The sequence below is a fragment of the Zosterops lateralis genome, assembly GCF_965231275.1.
Source record: "Zosterops lateralis genome assembly, chromosome: 5".
Classification (NCBI taxonomy): domain Eukaryota; kingdom Metazoa; phylum Chordata; class Aves; order Passeriformes; family Zosteropidae; genus Zosterops; species Zosterops lateralis.
The window spans coordinates 62,641,987-62,666,691 of NC_139766.1; the positions used below are offsets into that span (position 1 = coordinate 62,641,987).

The following is a 24,705-nucleotide window of genomic DNA, read 5'->3' on the forward strand; positions in this document are numbered from 1 at the left end:
AAATGACACTATGTATTTGGAATCTAATTGTTCTCCAGGAGAAATAGTGTTTTAATAAGCTTGCAACAGTTTCTGCCTCTCAGCAAATTAAACAAGTGGGTCATTTCTTCCTGCAGCTTGCTTGAGAATGATGGAAAAGTGTCACTGCTAAAGCTGAGGCAGCCTTTATTCAAGATGAAAGCAAGGGATCTGTGGAGACTTTTTTTAGCCTTGGTGTGCTTATAAGGCATACATCCATAAGAAGAGCTTGGAAGACATTTGTTACTGTAAGAGTCATACTGCAACATAGAAAAAAAAAATCCTTTCTGCTTCTTCTGAAAAAAATATTCAGTGTACTGATATTTATAGCTGGCAAAAGTATTTCAGTGCTGCAGGCTTGTCTCTTGCTGCATAAAACAAAGCAAGGGCAATAATCCATTTAAGTTTTCCAAACGGGTCTTGTCTGCAAAATAAATTATGGCATGTACTGAAGCTGCCTGGGAACTTAGCAGTTAATTTCTACAGCCTTTTGATTAAAATACAGCAGAAAGGGTTCATCATTGGGCTGTAGCAGGGATTTTCTGAGTAGGACAGTATTAAGAATTGCCTTGAGATGATGAGTCTCCAGCCTTTTCAGTTATTCCAGTCCCTCTTGCTTTCAAAATTACCCTTTAAGGAGCTGAAGCAGTGAGCATCTACTGTAACATGTCCAGGATGAAAGAAGAATCCCAGCCCTTTCCACTTAAGGAGAAGTTCTGCAGTATCATACAAATCATGCTCTTTCCCAACAGTTTGGTTTCTTGTGTACGAGACTTAGGGCTGCAAGCAAGGGTATGAATTAAAATGTCTTAAGAACCATACAGATACCATATACTCCACTGTGAGAGGGACAGTGAGAATTCTGCAGCTGTGATAGTTCAGTTCCTGCTAGTAAAAAGCCTCCCATAACCGGGCCTGTGCTCTGGCAGTGGGAAAGGTGCCACACCTTGACTGGCTGAGGAAAATGGTGCTGCTTTTTCATGTAAGTGAAATCATAGGCTTTTTGGTGGGAGTGGTGGGGTTTTTTTGTTATGGTTTAATTTGTTTTTAAATACAGACTTGATCTTTGCTCTCAAGCCAGGGCTTTCTACCACAAGTGTAGTTTCTTCCAGAGACTGCCAAAAGGAGTCTGAATGGAAGCTCCAGCTTCTGGTGTGAGTTTTTGTGGTAGATGAGCAAGGATTTGACCTACTAAAGGTAGGGTCTTACAGGTCTAGATTGTGGTGTTGTTTGCAGAAGTGTTGATGACTACAGATACTAATTAATTGCCACTTGTATTATTTCTCCTCTTTGCAAGACCATTTGAGGGAAGGTCCTAAGAGAAGATAATCCTGAAGGAGAAGCACTGCCTCTCACCCCTTCTGCACAACTGAGGGCAGCCAGACCAGACAAAGGAAGCTGTCAGTGTCTAGTTGGTATGAAACACAGCAGCAGTGTTCAAAAGGTCTGTCTTTTTGTGGGGCATTGGAAGAGTTGCATCTCTTGCCTAAAATCTCCCCCCAAAATGCCACCCTTCTGGCTTCCAGGGACACAATTTGCTCTTTCTGAAACTCCAACCAAAGGAGGTGCTGGCATGTTGCATGTGCCTGGTAAGAGTATTCACCAAGGCCATTGTCTCCTTGGTGGTAAAATCCTTTCTGTCTGGGGAAAGACAAATCCACATAAATCCCAGGCTGGTTAAAGGAGCCTCTGCTTGGAAGCAGATCATTGCTCTCATCCTGCAAGGGTCAGGAACATGTGCAGAGCGTGTTACAGCTGCACAACAGCACTTCATTTGTTTGCCTGATGAGGAGGAGTGTGTTTGTGTGGGACTTTGGGACTTCCACTCACCAGACTCTGTATTTCCCTTCTCAGCAATGCACTTAGAGTAATTTATGGGCTGTGTACAGCTCACACCTGTGGTGTTTCTTCTCCTCAAATGAGGTTTTAGAAGTGGCAGATACAGCTGCATCTTGTAAGGGGCCAGCCTTCCCAGGCACCCTTTGCAGCCCTCGGGGAAGAATTCTTGCACCTCACTTTGCAGGACTAGCTGTTTGTAGCTCCACACAACTGTTGGAAAAGGGAATATTTACGGTGTAGTTTTCCTCTCTAACTAGAAGAGTGAGCAGCTTAACAGCTAAGCATAACTCCCTTCCCTTCAGACTGGTTGTGAAATTTGGACATTCCAAGTTGGAGAAAGAGTGTGCTATGAAGGCAAAGCAGCTGTGCCACTCTGAGATTAGGGTGAGGGGTGGAGGAAAAGAGGTCTGGAAGCATCAGCACCAACTTGAAGCTCAAACTGTTTGAGACAGGTCACCTCCTTGGCAACAGAACTTGGGACAGCAAAGTGAGAAAGACAGCAGCGGAGATATTACTTTTTTTTCCAAAGAGTTTTATTAATAAACACCCGGAACATTTAAGAGTTACTGTGCACCCTACTTCACATGGAAATACTGCTTTATTTGCCCTGCCATATCTTCCTCAACCACCTAAATGCCAGCCCAACTCCAACTGTTGTCCCTCTTCCCTCCTCTCTTCCTATGTCATTTTCTGGCATAATGGCATGCTCACAATCCATATATGCAATTCCTATGTCACCAGTGAGCATCACAGGAGTTACTGTACTAACACACCTCTTGTAGCCCAAAGTTTCCCTGGGTCACAGGAAGAGGCTCCTGAACACTGTCACTGTGCAATTTCCAATCAGATGCAGGATCACTGACTTCTCTCAATAAATAAATTTTATCTTATAACAGGTTCCAGTGTAGCTTTAGATTCTGAACATAAATAAAGAAAAATCTTTCAACATTAAGACTGGCCCTTTACTGAAACAGCAAGACTGACAAGACTACAAATTTAAACCATTTAGAAAAGTAATACTCAAAGCAGAGGAAGAAACAGTCCCTGGTTACCTGTGTCCTCCAGAGGGAAGCACAGAAGAGACAAAGGTACAGTCACTGTAGAGCCTACAGGCTGTATGTGTGTGACAGACACATGCACATTGTTCTGGAAAAGTGAGGGTATTACTCTAGGTCATAGTCAGCCTCTGTTTCCTCACCTGCTCTTACTGGAGGGGGCCTTCCTCACTTCTAATGAATTTATCATCTCAGGTCATGGAAAAATGACAAGACCACACTATGAGCTTAGCTTTTTGTCTAAACTGCATTAAACTTCCTTCATATTGCAACAGAAAAAGATTTAAGATAATCTCACTGGGTAGTCGAACCTCGCTCCCTTTGGTACTTGCAGAAGTTTAACATGAAATAAATAAAATCAGCATGCTGTCAGGGCAAGTTGTTTTACAAACACAAGTGTTTTGATTTAAATACTAAGGCCTCCACATTCATTAGAGGATTAAATCCTTGAAACAGGGGGCTTAGTGAAAGGATAAAGCTCATTTGCCTTCTAGTTTCCAAACCCTGACATGGCAAGAAGAGCATGACGAGAACACTGGCTTCCTTCTTCCTCCCTCAAAAGCTGCACATTAATGAGGGCTGAACAGCGAGTGTAGCTCCAAACAAGTGCCTGAAATAATGGTTAGTCAACAGTATTTCCTCATCCTTCAGTAGCATCTAGCTTCCAAGGTTTTCTCTAAAAGAAAAGACTGGTGAGTTCAGACACTGCAATACCAGGTGGTGTTCCAAGACCTTACAGCAGTCTGTCAGGGTCCTGGTTAAAGCTAAAGTCACATACAAGGGACAGGTGATCGGAAGGGTAATTGAAGGAGGGCAGCCTGTTGGGCCCAATCTGCTCTTCAGTCAGCAGGCCCAGGGCCGAGTTCACATTCAAGGCATGCTGGGAATACCAGATATAATCCAGCGTGTGCCGGCACTCTCCAGAGGGCCGGATCTTCCAGGTGGTGTAGGGGGGCTCCGACTGTCCGTCGGGGCTCAGCAGCTTGTAGGCGCTGTTCAGATTGAGGCTGGAGTTGGAGAACTCCCTGTACACCTCCTCGGTGGGCTCGGCGTTGAAGTCTCCGCACACGATCAGGGGGATCTTCGCTCCCTGGGTGATGTTCTTCAGGTTCTGCAGGAGGTCGCAGCCCTGGGCAGAGCGGAACCTCTCCCAGCCCGTGCGGGCCTTCAGGTGTGTGACGGCGATGCAGAAGAGCCTGCCGGTCTCGTGGCACTTGAGCGTCTGTGCGATGGCCACCTGGTTGGTCTTGAGCTTCATGGCGGTCAGGCGGATGTTGGCGCTGCTGACCAGCTCAAAGCGCTCCTTCAGGAAGAACATGGCGCAGCCGTCGGGCCCGTTGTTGCGCTCCACGTCCAGGCACGGCGACCACGGCTTGGGGAAGAAGGTGCACTGGTAGCCCAGGCGGCTGAGGAGCGGCTCGAAGGTGTCGAAGTAGTGGTCGACTTCCTGAAGGCACAAGATGTCGGGCTTGTAGGCCAGGATCTCCTCCAGGATGAGGCACTTCCTCTCCTCCCATTTCAGGGCTTCCATGGGGCACTGGATGAAGTTGTCTTTGCCTTCCCCGAGAGCTGGAATTAGCAGGGAGAGGGGACAGAAAACCCAAAAGTTACTGATAGCTGAAACAGCCTGTCAGCCTCCAGGTTTTATCACTTTACATGCAGTTCATGGGTTTTTCAGGAGTAGCTGGTGACTTCAAGGGTAGCAGATTTGCCAGTGTCACTGGAGCCACTCCAAAAAAAGTTCCTTTTACAGATAAAAGATATATTAAAGACTTTCTCCCTCTCCGCCCACTACACAAGGGCAAGTACTTCCACACGTGGCTGCTGCAGCCAAAATAAAATGAAGTGGGTTAAAAGTGACTTAGCTGCAGAAGGTTAAGGCAGTCCCTATGAGGGAAACTTCCCACATCAAAAGAGTTTAAGATGAGGATGCTGCACTCCTCAACTTACAGCCTTGATTCAAAACTACCAGTTACAATTATTTTTAAGCATTAAGAATTGCCCCCATAACAGATCCGAATTTCTGGATAGTTCACCAATAAGGTAATCAGAAACTGAAGAGAAACTTTACAAATAAAACTTAGGAAAAGGATGAGTCTTCTCTGGAATTAACAACTCTCTAAAACTGATGGGTCACAGCTTTTAGAATACACTGTGTTCAGTTAGGACAGGAATTCAGGGCTACTTTTGGCATCAGAATTGCAAGGAGAGACCTTTTTCTCGTTTTCTAGGGGACAGAAGGAAAGCCACTATTTCAAGTGCCCAAAATATTCCCCCTGGCACTCAGTCAGTTACATCTCATGTAGTTCACTCCTCTCCCTTTGCTCTGCCAGGGTTTTCATTGCTGCATTTGGCCTCAAGGTCATACCCTGAGCTCACAAGCGTCTCCTACCTTGGGCGAGGATGTTCCACTGCATGACCCGGATGGGGCGGTGGTTACTGGCAGTGTTTTTCTTCAGGCTCACAAAGTTCCTCTGAAACCGGGGTGGCCGCTTCTGCAGGACAATCTGACATTCCTCCAGCAAATCCTTGGGGTCTATAGGATCCAGCTGTGCTGAGTCCAGCTGCTCCAGGCAGTCCTGGTGCTGGGACACGGCACCACTGCTCAGCGTCTTGGCGAGCACACTGTAGAGCCGGCTGGTGCTGTTTCCCATGGAACACACTGCAAGGGAAAAACTGCTGTTAGAGATGCTCCACCACAACTCTCCTCATCACTTGGCTACCTTGTTGCAGTGCTAGCCATTGGTGGTTTGTGCAGGAGCCTGTTCCTGAGTCTGAGACAAAATAAGAAGGATGCAGAGATAGGGTTAGTCCTGTCCAGTCTCATGTTCTGCCTGTCACCAGGGCCTGCAGCCTGGTTTAAGATATCATGCTGCTGGCTTCTAAGGCAATAAAGAAGTCTTTCATCCAGAATAGCAGGGCTAAGATTAACTCTGCACATGTTGTAGAAAACACAATAGAGCACACTTTTTCCTTGTTCACAGAGAAGAGAGCCCATCAGGTGAACAAATGCTGCCTGCTCCTTATTTCAAGTGCAGCATTTGCTCCTGATGGAGATAGCACTCTGTGTGGCCTGATACCCTGTGTCCATCTGGGATGCCTCCAGGCTGCAGACTCCAGCCTGCAGGACAGCCAGCAGGGTGACTCATTCCCTGGGGTTAGTATTTAATGGGAATCTCCGATCACAGTTCCATTTATCCCCAAAGCAGTAATGTTGTCATGAGCATGAAGCAGCCAGATGCTTCTGCTGGCTTAGACCTCAGGATGTGGAGAGGAGAAGGCGGTGTCTCCCAGCTCCACATCCCTATGTTCATTCCCCTCACACTCCTTCTCCCTGTACCTCCTCACTCTTTTGTGCTGTGCCCCAGCTTGGCAGTTTCCAGCACTCCCTGCAGTCCTCCTGGGGCCCCAGCCACCTCCTGTTCCTTTGGCCGTCTCACCCACACAAGCTGCTGTCCCCAGCCCTCCCTGCTAATGCAGCTGGCCCTCACCCAGCCCCGTGTCTCCTGCAGGGAGCTCCCCCCATCCCACATGGGCTCACAGTTGCCACGGGGTGGGGATGCACGTGTGGCCCTGCTCTGGCTTATGCAGTTTGTGGTATTTCTACACTGTGTGTGCAAGAGCTCTCCAATCCTATTTCAGGGAGAGGGCTTTGCTCCTTCAAACATGGGCAGGAAGGACTGTGCTTGCACCACAGCAACTTGCATAAGAGGCTGATTGAGTTCTGTTGTTGTCTCAACTTACTTATTTACTCTCGATGACTTTTGCAAGGGGAATCTTAAGCAAAAGAACTCCAGTGTTGCACTGCTGTTGGCCCACAGTGGTTTTTAAGAAGGTTTATTTGTACATTTGAGTTACTTAAGAAAGGAAGAGGATGAAATTTTCATCTTATGCTCAGATCTTGTGGCAGATTTGGGGTGCTACCCAACACACCTGCATGTTCAGACTGAACAACAGCGCTACCAATTTTAAGAGCTGGTGACAGACATACAATAATGACAGGCTAGAGGGGCAGGCAGGAAGATGGACACCCTTATAGTTCAATAAACATACTCAGGAGGAAAAGAAAGACTCTGCGGTATAAGCCTCATGTGCTTGTATTTAGGAAAACTGATACATTTAAAGGACACTATAAACTACTTGCTTTAATGTGTGTGTTGTATGTGTAAGCCCATGGAACAGTTCCAAGAAAGTTGTGAAATGGGAATTTAGATTAGATATAGGATGTTGCTCCTCATCTCCATCCTTTTAGTTAAAGTACTAGGAGATCCTCAAACTGAGATGTGATCTTGAGCTCACACACATGAATGGCTTTCCAGGGAAACTGTGTGTAGTGTTTCAGTTTCTGCGGTCTTTCTGTTTACAATTCTTCTCAAGAGGCCAAGTACTGCTGAAGTAGAAGAAGTGGCTTTTAACAGTGAGGGAAAACACAAAATCCCTAAGCAGGAGCCAGACACAGCTGTGAGGGAAGAGAGGGAAGGAATGAAAGCAGGCTCTGTGTTGGATACAGAAGGCTGCAGTTTACACACAACCAGGGCTGCCAGGCAGCCGTGTAGAAACCCAAAGAAATTAATACAGCTTTTAATAGATGCTCCACAGGGAGCCACTCACCTATTTTTAGGACAGGTACAACCCATAGCTAAGTGCTGCAACTGGAGATAAGCACACAGTGTTTTCTGCTGCATCAGGGCTGCTGTCAGCAGCTGAGTACAGCCCCTGCCATGCCACGGATGAACATGGCTCATGTGGGGCTCTCCAGAGGAATACTGGGAAATAACTACCCTCCAAGGAGCCATTAGCAAGCCCTTAGGCTGCTTGTGGCTTGACCTGAGTCCGAGGGATGATGGTGAAAGGGACAAGGTAGGTGTAACACAGCTGGAGTCAGAGGTCTGCTGGCAAAGCCCTGAGCAGCTTACAGCTGTTACAGCAGGATCAAGGCTAAGGCCTCCACCAGGCCTCCACCTGCCAGGCTGCAAACAAAGCCAGGGTGTTGTCTAAATCTCATCATCCCTGGGATCATGGTGTATCCAGCTCTTTATGGGGCATAAAGCACAGCCTAACCTGTGCTATGGCCCAGAACTGATCTGACAGCTTTTAAAGTCAGTCATGTCTCATGAAGGAAAAAGAGCTTCAGTCTTCTTCTGAGGCCCCGAGAAGATTGTGTGAAAGAGGGTCTGGATCTAAATTAAGCACTTTCAGTCTTGGTATAGGTGGCTTGAAAGTTCTTGGTTGAAGGAGGGGGCTCCTTGGCAAGATTCTAGCTTAAGATGACTGTTTATCTGCACAAATTCTTTGTACCTAAAGTGCTGGAAACATGACAATACAGACTGAGGTGTTCTGTAGAACAAGGGCCAAACCAACAACCTGAACATAAAAACTCCAAACACAAAATCCATTTTGTTATTTCTGCTATGCTGAACCACGTCCACAGCAGCCCAGCTGCACAACACAAGTACAAGGTCACCACTCTGAAATCCTGCAGTGCAAGTTAAGTGACCTGTAACTTGCTGGGATAAAGTGTGCTGCCAGTGCTGTGACACTGTGCTGCTGGCAGAGGCACAGACAGACTCCTGAGCTTGCACTGTAGCAGTGGGTAGCAAACATGAAAGTGATTCTCCTGGTGTGATGTAACAGGGAACATCAACTCAGTAATTACTATTCAAGGTGTTTAAAATAAAAAAGCTCCTTCCTCTCAGCAATGGTGGTATCTCTGCATAGTAAGGGCAAGGGAAGAATTCAAACTGTGAATTAAATGTAAGAACAGGGTGTAAAGTTGGAAGGTTTCTTGCATCATCCAGCACAAAAGAGATCAACTTCTAAGATCTCAGGCAATGAGCCATCAGAGACTTTACCTTAAGGACTTTGCTTCAGAGACGAGGGCTGCAGAAGGGTATTGACCCTGACCTTTTGGGTAAGGTGAACAACATTCTCATTCCCCTTCCTTTCAGGTCATACCCCCCAGCACCAGTTTCAGCCAGAAGCTTTACTCTGTTTGTGCATGTCAAACAGGTTATGTTTGTGTATGTATGTTTGTATACGTTTATCACAAGCCTTTCCCCGCCAGGTGAATGGCTCCACACACCTGCAGTCTGGAGTTGCATCAGCCTCCACAGCCCCAGAGGCTGGCAGCAGCCAGAGATGCCCTCCCTGGAACCCCAGTTCTAGGAACAACTCCACAGGCACCATGCCCATGTGACAAAATCTGTGCTACCAAGGTATCAAACTACATGTACAGCCCTGTTTGGGACAGCAATGAGAGTCTCTCAGAGCAAGGCAGAAGCTGCCTGCTCCCAACAGGCAACACCAGAAAGAAGAAGGAACCTCAAACCCTGCCTCCCATAATATAGAGAATCAGTACCTGGCACAAGCTCTGGAAACTTTTATCTTCAGGAGTGCTTTATTAATCATGAGCTGGATTCTGCCAGCTCTCAGATGCATATGCTCCTCTTCCCTGTAGTGCCATGAAGCTTCAATCCTGCCATATGGCATCCTGGCTTGGCTTCAACAGGGAAGCACCCTGCCCCAGCCTGGCTTTTACTCCCCTCCTGTAAGAGCAGCAACAGGGAATGAACTCACTTCACCCCAATCCCAGCTGAAGGCTGTAGGGCAAAGTGGATCTCCTGCATATCAGGTATGTAATAGAGCCCTGTATTACAAGCAGTGTAATAGCAGCTGTGGCTGCTCTATCCCTAGAAGTGTCCAAGCCCAGCTTTAGGATAGGGCTTTAACCAACCTGGTCTAGTGAGAGGTGTCCTTACCCATTGAGGGAGAGCTGAATGACCTTTAAGGTCTCTCCCAACCCAAACCACACAATGATAAAGAGTTGGGCTTATCACCTCTCCAACAACAACAGTCTGGAGCAATGCCGGCTGCTGCCAGGCTGCCCCAGTTCCCAGCAGGAATGGTTCGGGGCGAGCACTGAGTCACGGCCAGTCGGCAGCGCTAATTTCAGGCCGGACCCGGCCGCAGGGTGGCACAGCCCTGCCCTGCCCTGGAGCGGGGCACAGGCACCAAGGGCACCTGAGCCCCCCCAAGCCTCATGGGGGGCTAAGAGCGGGCTGTGATTATTTAGCGGTACGGGCAAGGAGGGCCCCGACTGCCTGCCAGAGGTAACCCGGGCTGCTCCCACACAGCGCCGGCAGTGAGAGGCTGAGTCAAGCTTATCCCACGCCAAGTGCACGGCTCAGGAGGGCGGCTCGGCTACCGAGAGCTGCTGCTGGCAGCGGCGTGTGGGCACTGCGGGCACACTCTGGCCCGCAGACAGGCCACCCCACCGATACCCGGGTGTGCTCCAAGCACCCACCGAGGCGTGAGCGCAGAGGGTGCCCGTTCCCTCAGATATTCCCTGGAGAGCACCGAGCCAGAGGCGCCCGCGGCCCCGGCGGGTGTCCCGCTCACACCGTGCGGCGAACGCCACGGCCGCTGCCCCAGAGCCCGCGGGCCGCTCCAGCCCCGGAGAGGCGGCGGGGAAGGGACAATGCCCACGCTGCTGGGCCAGGACAGCCCAGACCCCGCTCCGACAGCACCAGCCGCCCTGCTGCGTTCCCGGCCCGGTCGGTACCCACCTGTGCGGGGCGGCGTCCCCGGGGCGGGCGGTGCCCGCGGGGCGGCGGGGCCGGGGGCCGGCGGGAGGGAGCGGGGCCGCGGCAGGCGGGAGGCCGAGGCGGCGGCGGCGGGAGCGCAGCAGAGACCGGGCAGGGCCGAGCAGAGGCAGCGCGCGGAACTCTGGTACATGCTCCCGGCGGGACGGGGCGGGACGGAGCAGAACCGGGAGGGACCGGGAGGGATCAGCGGCGCAGCTGCTCCCGCGCCCGCCCCGCGGCCGCGCTTATAGAGACGGCGGCGCCCGGCGCGGCGCCTACACCGGGCACTACCACCCTCGCCCGAGGGGGAGACACAAGGAACAAACAAACTCTCCCGGCACCGCCGCCCGCACACCAAGCCCGCCCGCGAACACCGGCGGGGCGGCACTTCCTCGATTGTCCCGCGGCTCCCGCTGCCGCTGGCGGAGGACGCTGCGGTAGGAAGAACGCGCCCCTTGGCCGCTCCCGCCTCCCCTACTCCACCGCGGAATGGTGCGGCCCGGAGGAGGTTTCCCGCCGGTGACGTCAGAGAGGGGCGCCCTCTGCTCCCACGGACGTCACGGCGCAGCGGCCGCCCCGGCACGGCCCGGCCCGGCCCGGCTCGGCTCGGCGGGAGCAGCGGGGCTCGGCGCCCCCGGGAGCGCGTACGGGACCGCGCGGGGCTCGGCACCGCCGGGAACGGGCGCCGCGCTGCCTCGCTGGGACACCCACGTCGCCCTCCCCCCGCGCCGCACGTCCCCAGGGCCGCGGGGAGAGAGGAGGGCGCTCCCCCAGCGCGGCGCCCCGCCCGTGGCGTTCCCTGTGGGAGCTGCGGGCGCTGGGCCGGGGGGAGAGCAGCGGGGCCAGCACCGACATGGGGAGTCTGGGCCCCAAAGCGGGGAGCGTCTTTCCCCCCGCTTCCCGTGTCCTCCTTGCTCCAGTGCCTTGTGTCAGGCCAGGGAGGACAAGGGAAGCCCGAAATTAGGATAGTGCTCGCACCTAGTCTGAACAGACTTCCTTCTGAAAATGTGGCTTCTTTTTATTTATTTTTTTTTCCTAGAAATAATTGATTTTTTAATGTGTTTGATACACTACTGAGGGGGCCTGGGGGAGGCAGATGCCTTCTGTGGGGGATGCTGCTGCAGGAGCTGAGACAAGCTGGCTGCATGGCATTAGACCTGAGTCTACCTAAAGTGGCTCATCCCTCTTTTTCTCTGGCTTTCCCTTGCCAGGAAGATGGCATTTGGGCACAGCAGCTGATCCCTGTGTTCCCTGTGTTTTGGTGTTCCAGTGTCTGCTGTCAAGGTTTTTTTTCCCCAGCTTGGTGCCTGCCGGGCTTAGGGTGATTATAGCCATCCTCTGGAGACAAGAGAGAATAGTAGAATCATTTAGATGGGAAAAGACCTCCAGGATCTTCAGGGTGGAAGGTTTTGTTTGGGTGCTGGGAGCATCCTTCTCTTGGTGGGCTCCCAAGCCCCAGCAGCCCACTGCACCAACAATACAACAGGATGGGGGACACCCAGGAAAAGGGGCATTGGGGAGCCTAAGGACACTTCTAGTCCTATCACATTAACCAGATGGAGCCAACAGCCAACCTCTGCAACTGCCAGACAGTCCACAATCAGTATAAATGAATGGTGGTCCTCAGCAGTGTGGTGCAAGCATTAAAAAAGACCATTCCTGAGCAGCCTCAGAAGAGTTGTGTCAGTTCAGCAGCATCACAGGCTGGGCTCCACTGCTGAGCAGAATTCAGGTTTTGGAGAGGATCTTACCTCTGTTCTTTGTGCTGTCAGGATGAATTACCTGCAGGCTGCCTTGTGTGGGTGATGTGTGACCTTGTTCTAAGCTGCAAGCACAGGGGATTTCACAACCTCCCTGGGCTCCCAGAAAATTCTTTGTCTGTTTTTGTTTTGGTGTGCCTCTGGGTACAGGGGAAAGGGAGTTCTGACCTCTCCAGTGACTAGATTGGCCTCCAGGGCTGGAAGCAAATGCAAGATGCTATCAGAAAGATGGGACTTGTCTTTTCCACTGGCATGTCATAAGATCTCTGACTTTCTAGGTGCTTATCTTTCCTAAGCATAAAAGCTGATCCTGCTTTCCCCACTGCAGGAAGTGCATCTTGGCTTGGGCAACATTGGTTGATCCCTGTCCCTGTTCTAGCAGTCTTTTAATCTTGCAGGCTGTTTCTCATGGGCCTGGTCTTTATTTCCCCCTATAAAAAATAAATGTGCTTCTTTCACATAATGTCTTCTAAATCGTCTTGCTCTCTCCTCAAGCCTCTCCTTGCCCCAGCTCTTCCCCATTGTCTCCTGCATACAGCCCACCACAAATTTGCTCATCTTGCTTTGTGTTACTCTTTGTTCCAGCCACATTTGTCATTGTCAGGTTCTTCACCAGAGTTTTCATAGGGCAAGGAACTTTTCCTTCTCCTTTGAAGGGAGGTGTGTTGTTTATCTTTCATCACCTGGTATCACTTCTTGCCTGGATTTTGGAAGGCGCTTGTTAGGGGTTCAGAGACAACTTGAGAGAATATCTAGAGTCTTCTGGGATGATGGAATTACCTTTTCTGCCCATCCTCTACTTGCTTTGCTTCCTTGTTCAGACTTTTCTGTCTCATTTATAGAGCTGGGTTTGATCCCTTGTACCATTTTGATGCTTTGAACCCTCTTGGCTCTGACTGATTACATCCCAATTTCATCCCTGGAGGCTTGTGCTAATTCTGTTATTCTCATCTATAATTTTATCTGTCTCTGTTACTCATATCCTTTTTACTGTTTCCGAAGCATAGATGGTGATAGTCTTACAAGTCCTCTACCGATGATGTTTTTCTCTCAATGCTGCTTTTCTTTTCAAAAAGACATCCATAGAGCAGCTGCAGTTTCAAGGTTGGGTCTTAGATCTTGGTGCTTAAACTTACACCTGGTTGTGTGTAGGCTCATCTAGCCTTCCCTAAGCAAAATACTCTAATGTAAAAGTTTTCGAGAAAGATGATTAAACAACGGGTAATTAGTCCCTCACTAACTTTCCCAGTTTTGTTTTCTGTAAGATTAAGTAGCCTGGCCTTGGCAGAGAGTGCTGGGAACATGGGGGAGAAGCTGATGGAGAGCCTGGGAGGGAAAAGGCTGGAGCCTGGATTTCTCTGCTTTCAAGAACGTGGACCATTCCTTGAAGACCTCTCAGCTCTGATTCATATCCTTTCCACTTTAAGTATGCATAGAAGAGACAGAGGCTTGACTGCCATGCAAGACTGGGAGCCCTGGTTCCCTGTGAGGCTCTGCACCTGACTGAGCTTGTCTGCTCTCAAGTCTGGGCACCCTTACCAGAAGGGCAAACTTGTGACTAAGAGTTTATTCTTATGCTTGTTGTGCATGAGCCTCTGTAACCAGCTTTTTCTCCCCTTTTCAGAAGACCAGATACTTCTGGAAGGAAAGAGTGGTTGGTGATCCAAGGAATCCGTGAGCTGTCCCAATGGGCCTGCTGTTCTGGTGGGATTTGGCAAAGAAAATCCCTGATGGTAGTGGCCAAAGGGACAGGTGGCCTGGGTTCTGCTGCTGACAGATTAGAGACTTGGTGACGGGGAAGCTGCTGGCTTTGTGTCCTGCTCAGGAGATGAGGCAGCTGGGCCCATCTCTGGGCTCCAAGTCCTCAGCTCCTGTCGGGAATTTGCTGGCATTCAAGTGCCATTCCTGATGGCTCTTTGTTCTGCCCTCCTTCCCCTTTGAAAAAACCTTGGGTTTTCCCCAGAACTGGCTGCTCATCCTCCTCACCGCTTGTTCCAGCAGATTTCTTGGAGCTGCTCACCACCTAGTGAACTTAGCGATCCTTAAGTAACTAATGAATGGCAGTGCAATATGTTTGTTATTCTTTTTTTTTTTTTTTTTTTTCTGATGACTCAAGTAGTTGGCTTTAAGCCAAACCACCTCTGCATGCAATCTCCAAGGAGGAAGGACAGAATGTTTCCTGCTTCCTGCTGTACTGCATGTGCTTTTCTCTGCTCTTTTGAGTGCTGGCTTTCCTTAGCCAAGTTGCAAGCCCATGCTTGCATGGCAATAAAAAAGGCATTTGTGAAAGCAAAAGAAGTCCCTGATGACGCTGATTTCCACACATACTGCTCTGTTCCCAGGACTGGGAAGAGTCGTGATTTAGCTCCAAAATGTGAATCAGTGGCATTCCTTGGGGTGATTCAAAAGCCCTACTAGCCTTCTGTGGAAAACAAAATCCTTCTGAAAATGCACAAAAGTTATTATTAATTTTAGGTGCATGTGACTCAGTGAAAAGAGAGAAGTTTCTTCAGGAATTATTTCAGCTATCCCACGTGCATCTGACTGATGTTTTCACAAGCTGGGAACAGTGAGCAAGTGGAGAGAAGGGGTCCAGGTGAAAGAGTGCATAGGCTGTGAGAAGTGCTTTTTTCTTAGTTTTTTTGACCTGATCTTACCCTGGAGATGTTGATGTTTCAAACATCCTGCCCCGACTGTTAATCCTTTTCCAATGCTGTGGAAATCTCAGGACCAGCAGGCTGTTGTTACTTACTAAAAAATATGTCTTTGACTGAAATTTTCCCAGCATCTAACAAAAGCAATGATTTCCTCAAACTCCCCCTCCTTGGGATTAGTAATGATCTGAGGATAATGCTCCTTCCATCTCCTTAGTCACTTCCTCTCAACCGGTCATCCCTGTGTCAGGAAGGCATTTGTGCTGTGTTTGGTACTGTTGCTCTAACTGCCAGCATTTTCAGCTTGGAAAAGCATGCTCTGGAGCTGCCATCTCTGGGGAGATGGACAACAATTACTGGAGTGTCACAGTGGATTAACAGGAGGAAGTCTGTGGCAGTTTGATTCTGCACAGGACAGATGGCTGTGAGCGTGCTGGGTTTGAACTTCCTGGTGCACACACATCCCAGCACCTGATTTCTCCCATGAGCAATGCCATCACCTGGAGGGCTGGGTGCTTTCCTGTGGGATGCCTTGTGCCCCCCAGGATGCCCTTTTCCCCTGTCATGTCACCAGGAACCCTTCACCTCCCCACCATCAATCTGCTGTGGGGCTTCCTCCTTTCCTGGGCAGCAGGCTGGGAGTGCTTGCTGCTCTCCCCTCCCTGCCTTTCCTTGCTTTTGGGCACCTGGGAAGAAGCTGTGAGCCAGGACTGGTGGCAAACATGGGGATTATGGTAGGTTTGAGGGAAACAAGTTCACCTGAGGTGAAGTAGGGCAGAGATTTAGGTGGCATGGCTGAGATAGCTTTCCAAAGCCCTCAGCTCTCATTTGTCAAGCATTTCTGTCACTAAAGCATTGCACAAAGTGGGGCTCTGCCACTTGAACCCAGTGTCTGTCTTGCTGAGAAATGAGTAGCAGCAAGTCTGGGTAGCAGATGGTAAAGTATTCCGGGCGGTTAAGGAATGATAGTGACACTTCTGACATTTTGTTAAAGAAACATGCATGTCAGTTCATCTCAGATATGAATATACACTACAGTTAGGATGATTAAATCCAACTTCATATTTAGAAATAGGTGTCTGTCTAAGAGCTGTCTGCCTGTGCAATCAACATTTCCAGGACTTCTACATGAGGCAGCCAGACTTTGTCATGACTTGAGTTTGTCTTGTCTTCACTTGACTTACCTCTCTAAATCTACTTTCTGCCACTTTTTAATTTTTTGAATACTTATTTGTGCTCCAAGGACCTGCAAGATGACTTTTTTGGGCAAGGCCATTTTATTTTATTTCTATGTGTGTTAGTGACTTTGAAAGGAACCAGTGAATAGCTCTCCTTGGAGCCAGTGCAACCACTTGTGCTGCAATGCCCACCTGTATCTGAACAAGGGATCATTCATTTCCATTTAGCACATTTAGCAAACATTTCCATTCAGCCATTAGTCTGCCTTTTGAGAGACAGAAATGGACACATTTTCCACCTAGGATGTTGTTGTGACCTGGTTGTAGCTTTTGGGCAGCTGTCAGATGGTGACATGATTTTCAGGGGTCCTTAGAAAGGTCAGGGCTGGTAGGGCTACCATGTCCTGACCTGCTGGAAAGACCTGGAATACTTAACGATCAATGATTGGTTCACTTCCCTCTGCTCAGAGCCTGAGGCAAATGGGAGGCCAGTGGAGTGAGTGCCATTGGAAAGCCTGGGATTTGCACATTTTTCCAGAGCCCAGATCAATGGAGGTGCTGCCCTATGGAGCTTCTGGTGGTGATGCACTTCTGGCACACAGACACGTAGAAGCAACAAGAGTGGATCTGAGGCTGCACAGTAGCACCACTCATTGTCACTGGTCCTCCCTGGTGCCCATCCAGAGGTGATCTGCAAGTGCTGCTACCTCACTGACACATGCTCCAAGGGGCTGAAGATCCATCCTCCTTCCCAATGACTCCTTTGGGATATCTTAGGCTAAGATAAGGACAATCTTCTTCATATAAGCATAATTTTTCTTTCATTGCTGCTGTTGGGGCTCCTGTTGAAAAGCAAAGTGGTGGAGAACTGTGATCTGACAAAGGGGTGTCAAGGACCCTTGTCTGGGCACTGTGATCCTCATGTAAAATGACACTAGTTTTCATCTTAGAAAGTAAATGCAACTTCTGTTTTTCGTGTTCTCTTACCCTGGTTTCATGGTACCTTGGTGCCTCAGTGAAGAACCTTCCAGTCATCAGTTTCCAGGCAATACATTTATAATTGAAGAGGGACTGTCACGGTAGAGCTGTCAGCCAAGCCCAGGATTGGACTTTCCCCTGGGGTGTGTTCAATGGAAGCATGCTGGTTGGGCTGCCAACCCAACTGCTGCCTAGGGGCAGGAGTTCAGGCAGCTCCCACCTCCTGGTGGCCATCCAGCCCTGGCCAGAATCCAGCTGTGTCTGCGTCACTGGCCCTGCTGGTTGTGCAAGTGCCCCTGTTACCAGTGTGACCTGCAATGTGTTTCATAACCGTGCTGGCAGAGCTCTGGGGGGCTCTGCCCTCTATCCCACCTGGACTCTGGCTTTCTCCAGTGGCTTTGCTCAGCTCTGACCACTCTCAGCAGGAGTTGGGAAGCCCAAATTTCAGGCTGGGAAGCTCTTGGTGCTGTGGGACACACAAAATTGGAGGCTTCTTTTCGGGAATCTTGGTGGAGTTCTGGGTTTCTTGTGCCATCTGCAGCCACTGTGACCTCAGGGCACCAGGTTGTGAGTGGCTGAGCAGTCCCTGGCCCCTCTGCCCTCGTTCAGGCAGTGAATTGGCAAAGCTCAAGGTTTTGCTAAGTCCCAGCCATGAAGACAAGGTTTGGGAACTGGCCCCTTCCCAGGTATCCAGCTGGGCTGTGTCCTGTCCCCGGCCGTGTGCCAGAAGGGCTGCTTTGCTGAGGTAATGCAAACAAGTCATGGCAAAGGCCACCTGGGCTCTGCCTAGGTTTATTACCCTGCAAAAGTGATCTGCTTATTCCATAGCAAATTCCTCTGTGAATTCCCTGCTTGAATTACATCAGACATAGATTTAATTATGGATAGATTTTTTCCTTCCAAGGCAGCTTCAGGAGACATGGAAAGGTTCTCTTCCCTCCATGTGTACACCCTGGAGTTTGGGTGAATCTGCTGTTTTCCTCAGAGAGCAGCTGTACTTTCTGCCTTTATTGTGTTCTAGTTTCTTTTTTTAAAAGAAGTTCTAGTTTCATCTCTATCCAGGGCTATCAGGGGATTGATTAGGGCTCTCCCTAACAGACTTTCAGTAGCTCTAAGTCCAGAAGACAGTTTGCAAGTGCTCCAAGGCAGCAATGGTCTGAAGAAATATGGGTTTTATTGTCTCTTGGCTGTTTGGTGAGTTGCCCAAGACCCTTCTGAGATCCTGCTGAAATTGTTTAACTGATATTTCATCCTTGATCTCTTGACATAAAGTAGGAATGCACTCAGTGAATGACAAGGTGAGGGAAGTGAAAGAGTCATGCCAGAGATCCATCAATGTGATGTTAAAAAACCCCCAAAGATACTTCTGGGGTAATTTCAGTATTTCTGTCTGTTGGATGAACAAGGGGCAGTTTTGGATAACTTGTCCTGTGCAAAGGAGCAGAGACTGCCCTATGAAAGACCATTTACCTCAGGAAATAAGGACCTTGTTCAACACTAAATCCATTTCCCCTCCACTGAGCTGAGTCCAGGTTAGAAGAAAATTCCTCCTGAGATGGACAACAAGCCCTGGGCACTAAAATTCATGGTGAGAGAACTGTCCAGGCAACTCAGAGGCAGTCTGGTGACCTAGTCCAGCAGCAAGGCAGCACAGAACAAATCTGTGAAACAAAAAACATGCTTGCAAATGCAGGTAGTTGATCATTAGCAACTCCAGCAAGGCTTGAATGTGTGTCCTGGAGGGGAAAGGCTGTTTCATAATCCGTGACCTAAATGAGCATCCCTGCTGTGGTGCCATTCAAGATCCAAAGTCCAGCAAAGCAAAGGTCTGATCTTCTCTCCAGCTCAGGACACTTTTAGGGCACTGTCAGTGGGCAGCATCCTGGAGTGGTGCCAGTATATGGAAATTCTGGAAGCTTTGTTCAGTGCAGGGCAGACACACAAGAAGAAAAACACCCTCATCACAAAGTCTGTCTGGCTACTGGTGGTGGCCAAGTTCACATTATCAGCAAACCTTCTGTAATTGCTGTACTGACTGTTCTTGTAAATGTAGGAAATTACCATTTGTTTGTCCTCATGAAACAGTGTGGTTGTACTACTCTCAATTGTCATGGCCTCTCATGGAAAACTTACCTCCTGTGTTGTCATCTTCATTTAAATGGCTGAGAGTCGTTATGAAGACTAATTCCATTTCCAGGTTCTGAGACATGGTGTTCCCTAATTAATGTTCCCACTGACACACCCCAGACCATGTGCTGCTTGCTCACTTTCTCTCCCCTGCTCCTGTGGTGAAATGGAGAACTGAAGGCACAAAAGCCTAAAGATCACAGGTTGAGATAAGAACAATTTACTAGGAACAGCAATGGAGTAAGAAAATTAACGATGACAAGAAGACACTAATAAGAGAGTTAAAAGATAGGCTGTATTTACATGTTATTTACATGTGATTGCTCGCCACACAATTCAGTGTTCCCACTGAAACACCCCAGACCACAAACTGCTCACTCGCTTCCTTCCCATTCCCTCTGCAGCGGGATGGAGAGGAGAACCGGAGGCACAAAAAGTTGAGATAAGAATTTACTAGAAAAAAAGCAAAGAAACAGGAAAAACAGTAACAACAATACTAATGGCAAAGTGTGCAGATGGGTGCACAATTAACGCTACTCACTACGTGGAATTCAGCGTGGTGGTGATGTGACCATGCAGCACCGAGGAAATGGCACCACCCTGTGTCCGTGAGGTGGCATCAAATAATTGCAGGGCTATGCTCTGCCTGGGTGCTGCAAAAATTAACCCTGAGACAAGCAGGATAAATGAAATACCCCTGCATCTCCAGGTGAGGTGTCAGGCAAAGGGCAGAGCTGTTTACAAAAGCTCTGCATATATTTATTCCCTCAGGTGGAAAACAGTGGGATTTGGCAGAAAAGTAAACACAGCCCTGGCCTGTTTGAAAGGGAAAAACCTCACAAACTCTTATGCCTGATGTTTTCAGGTCATGGAAGGGTTTTGCATATGGTTTTGTAGCTTTCAGCATGAACTCTGCATTGCTTTAATTGAATGGTGTTCAGTCTGAGCTGGCTCAGTGAGCACAGCACAGCTGGGCTGACTCCACAGCTGCACCTGCAGGTGTATGGCAAAGCAGGGGCTTTTCCAAAACACAGGGATTAGTGAGCATTGCACCTTTTCCAGGACATCATCTCCAAATCCTTTAGTGACTTCCACTGAGGTAGATGGTGAACTCTGTGGCAGCTTATTTTTGATTAAAGAGTTACATATTTATAATAATGCTTCCAGTTTCAATTCTTTTAATCTCAGACAAGTGCAATGGGAGCTCTCTACTTTTGTTGCTAGGTGAATAAAGGAGTTTCTGCTGGGTAGGGGTTCAGCCTCATTTGTGAGTGACCCTTGGTGATCTTCCTGCCAGCATTTTGCAGTCCACATCTCTGCTCTCCCAGATGCAGCCCTGTATCCACACAAATTCAGGTTTCCTGCACTAGATGTCCCTGTCTTTACAGAGAATTTAATAAGCTGACAGAAGAGATCATTAAACTTACGGGGAGGGAGGAAGGAAGTTATTTGGAGGGGGTGTGTAAGGGACTGAAAATCATCTTTTCAATTATGTCGAATATAAGGACATATTTATTCTCTCTAAAGTTTCTCTCTAAAGTTTACAAGAGGAATTCAGTGCTGCCTGAGCAAATGAGGTCCAAATGACACTGAGGCAGACTTAGCAAGGAGGTATGTTGTCCTTTATATATTTGTTTACTAGGATGCAAAGAAAATCTTTTCTCTAATGCCAACTTTGTGCCTGTTTCTAAACTGCATGCAGGGACACAAAGCACTCGTGTTTTACTACAGTTTGTCCCTGTTCTCATAGCAGCTACTTAGTACAATTTTCCTATTCCCCTTCCACTAATGTGACAGAACCACGAGGGGGACTTTCCACAGCAGTGCAATGAGCCATGCAACTATCAACTTGCCTCTGCTTTCCTCTTAAATCTTGGTAAGGCCACAGCAGAGCCATGGACACCATCTGTGGGCTGGGAGGATGTGCTCCATGTGAAGAGGGAGCTGAAAAGTGCTGCCAGGGTTTGATGCCCTGTCTTTCCATAACAGCGTTCTCTTGCACAGGAAATAGGGACTGAGGGTACAGGAAACCATGTGATGGTTGAAATCCTCCTCACCCTGGTCTGTAGGGCTCTGCTAAACCAAGAGAGAAATGAAAAGATCAGCTCCATGTCAGCTAAGTATCAGTTCATTGTGAATGGTGTCTGGAAAGACCTGGAGTGAAAATAATGCATAGGGAAGGAAGGCAGCTGCAGGCTCAACCAAAAAATGGCAATTATTTTTTTGTGATGCCTTCAAGGGAATGGAACAATAGTAATTTTGTTTGGAATTTATAATCAAAGGGAAAGTGACCGTTTTGATTGAAGATGGAAAATTGCTTGATTATCTTCACTTTTTCTGTGCCTGCATGGGGAAGTCTTTTCCCCTGGTGGTGAAGCGAAGGAAAATGTGAAAAAGGAGAGGGAAAGAAAAATGCTGCTTTTGTTTCCGCTTTATATTCTGCTACCAACATTAGCAGAATACTAATACTAATACTAAAACAATACTGTTCCTTTTCAGAGCTGTTTTTCCACATATGTGAGGCCTCCCTGGGGAAGCACAGCAAGGCAGTGGCTCTGGAAGCTGCAAATCTGGATGATTTCCTCAATTTTCCATAATTCTTCAGTTCTATCTAGCTCCAATCTGAAAAAGCCCTGAAAAAACAGAGTTGCTTTTTCAGCCTCCTTATCTGTGAAACGGGATGATCCTTATTTGTTTTGTAGAGGGTGTGGGAAGGTTGAGGATGGTTCTCTTTTTGACATATCCCAAAAAGATCTATCTCAAAGGTTTTTACTTGTTTGGTTTGGAGAAGGAAGGATGGAAGGTGTGGGCATCAAGGGAGTGCAAAATGTTGGATCTGGGTGAGGATCTTTTCTGGTCTGGCTCCCATAGATGTATCTGCCTCTTATTCATGCTTCTTCCATAGATATGGCAATCCAGTGAATGAAAAGAAAAAGGAGGGAAAACCCCAACCCCACATATTGACTGTTTATGGCAGATATATTTTATTTATTGCACATCCGCAGACTCATCTGGACTCATGTAGTCAAAATGTGAGGAAAGGTAGAGCTTCCCAGTCCCTCCAGGGAATTAATGTTAGAAGCTTTAATTTTTTCAGAGGAGCATGCCCCTTGTCTACCAAAGCTGGGCTGTGCTGAGCAGGGGGTTCTCCAGTGGTACCTGGAGATGGGTAATCAACAGGCAGAGAGTGGGAAGGAGATAAAGCCAAGCCAGATTTCTCCCAGGGTGTTCACTTTGCAGTCTGCAGCCTTGTAAACTGCTGTGGTTTTGTTTTTTTGTTTTTTTTTTTTTTTTTTTTTTGAATGCTGCAGCCTGCCTGAGTAGAGCTGGTCATCACGAACCACTAAACTTCTGAAACCAGAAAGGTTTGCTTTGGTCTCAGTGATGTCTGGAGGTCTTGTGAAACCTTTTAGGGCTTTCTCCCTTTCAGGAGCAAGGACAAGCCTTTTTTAACTGCCTTCCCCTGCCTCGATCACCCTCTAACATCAACTCACTGAATTTTTAGCATGTCCTTCATGGAAACAGCTATCAGTTGAGCTTTTAGCAAATCTCCCCATCTCTTAGTGTTTCGCTGTTTCCTTATCTTGTTTACAAAACCGTGTTACGTGAGGCAAAACTCATTTGCTGGCTGGGAAGAGACACTGTACTCAATGGGGTATTTATTTACTGTGTACCTGAGATATAATCTATTCTCTGCAGTAATGCAGGCTCAAAAATGAATGGGTATTTATTTATAATAATATAGCAGACACTCCATACGGAGGGTGTCATCTTGTTTGTAATCAATCCTGGCGCAGTGCTCTGGCTGCAGCAAAGTAATGCTTTGCATTAAGTGATGAATTGGTTCAGTCTTCTTATTCTGGCTGTCATTTTTCTTCTCTGAAGATGTATTGCCTCCATTATGCAACCCCTGGAGGTGAGCATCAAACATCTATGGGATGTTTAAAAGGGAGTGTACACAGAGATCATGCCTGGTCCTGTATGGGAAGGGAAGGGAGCCATGCTGCTGATTACAGGGAGATGTGTTCCCAAGTAGGTGACTCTTTGCAGCCTGAGCCACTCTTGTGGTGAGGTAAGCAATGATTTATTCCTCTAAAGTGTATCATTATTGCACTAACATTGTATTTCTGGATTGATTTCAGCTCAGAATCTGATGACAGAGTGGATATTTTGCTCCTGGAGAAACAGACCATCCATGACATCAAACAAGCTATATATATTTTAAAGGAGACATCCTTGGTATGCTAAAGAAAACAGCAACAAAACCTCTAGAGGTCTGTATCTGGGTGCTGTGGCGATTCAGTTGATAATGTCTGTGTTGCCAATTTATGGCTGTTACCAGCAAATGGGAAAATCTGCCCACTGCTCACGAGTGAATCATCAGAAAAATAACAACTTGCTTTATGGAAGATACTGTATAAAATGGAGCCATGTAATAATATTTGTAGGCTGTCTGGGCTTGGATCTGGGTATTTTACAATGCAATGCTGCCCAGAGAAGGAGGGCTCTGAATGCCAGCAGGGTTGTGGGATGGGGAGAGGAAGTGGAGCTGGCAGGTGCTTTTGTCCCTGTGCCCTTCCCTCCCATGCTTGTCCAAAGCCCAGGACAACACCTGCATCTTGTCAGGGATTTTGCCCAGATCACTCATCCAATGGCCCTGTGCCTCCATGGTGTCCTTTAATGCGTGATGGGTTAGACCTGTTGCGTGTGCCTTGGCTTGTCCTGCTCATTGATAGCTTTGAGGGCTGGGAAACACTTAGGAGGAGGAGAAAACAGGCGCATCTTTCATGTATCTCTTGTGGTACACGAGGAAAGCTTGCAAATGGCCTTCTGTCTTTGTAAAATCAGGAACACCACGCATATGAAGGCTGCTATTTGTTGTATTTCTCTTGAGGCAAGAGAAATGTTTCATTTCTCAAAGAAGCAGTCGAGGTGTGCAGAGACAGCTCTTGCCCTTGTCTCTGGGATATAGGGGAGGGGTGAGAAAACACACAAAACACCCAACATACACTTCATGATCTCAGTAACAGCCACTCAGTTTTCAGTAGGAGTATCTCAGATCCTTCCCCTCTGCCACTTTTCCATAAAGCCTTCTAAGCGAAACAGGTTGAAAAACTGAGAAGAAATTAATAGGTTTGAAAGAAGCCCGAGGACATCCTTGGCACCCTTCTATGCAGCACAAAAGAAAACCAAAACAACCAGAAAACTGCTTTTCCTTCATAGGCTGTCTTTGCAGACCAGTAGAATCAGAAGAATCATTAACAGGCTGCACTGTTGTACTGCTGCCATCACTTATGTGATGCCTGGACACTCCAGGACACTCTGTGGACTCTCCAGCCCATCGTGGTTGAACCCCTGTACCTGTGGAGGAGGCAGGCATTGAGGCTGGCTTTTCCCATGGTTCCTTCTCCCTGTGTGGAAACTGTCTGCTGGGCTAACATTAGAAAAGGCCTCAAAATCTGTTATTCTTCTGAAGTGAGAGCTCCCACTGGGACTTGAGCTCCTGCTTCCCT

General features: G+C 48.2%; 1 protein-coding gene across 1 annotated transcript; it reads right to left on the reverse strand.

Annotated features, from left to right (window-relative positions):
- Positions 1-2,368: 2,368 nt before the first annotated feature.
- Positions 2,369-10,722, reverse strand: NOCT (nocturnin). The gene is made up of 3 exons (XM_083862457.1): positions 10,478-10,722; positions 5,305-5,574; positions 2,369-4,481 (listed from the first exon to the last, which is right to left on the reverse strand). Exons 1-3 carry the CDS (start codon positions 10,644-10,646, stop codon positions 3,646-3,648), a joined length of 1,275 nt encoding a protein of 424 aa, XP_083718583.1. The 5' UTR covers positions 10,647-10,722; the 3' UTR covers positions 2,369-3,645.
- Between the last annotated feature and the right edge of the window lie 13,983 nt (positions 10,723-24,705).

What these genes read in the sequence shown, in the direction of transcription:
- NOCT (XM_083862457.1), bottom strand. Translation starts at nt 10,646, where the DNA reads ATGTACCAGAGTTCCGCGCGCTGCCTCTGCTCGGCCCTGCCCGGTCTC. An exon ending in GGGGACGCCGCCCCGCACAG is followed by an intron (nt 5,575 to 10,477) that starts GTGGGTACCGAC and finishes TTTCCCTTGCAG; the next exon opens with TGTGTTCCATGGGAAACAGC. An exon ending in GTGGAACATCCTCGCCCAAG is followed by an intron (nt 4,482 to 5,304) that starts GTAGGAGACGCT and finishes TGCTAATTCCAG; the next exon opens with CTCTCGGGGAAGGCAAAGAC.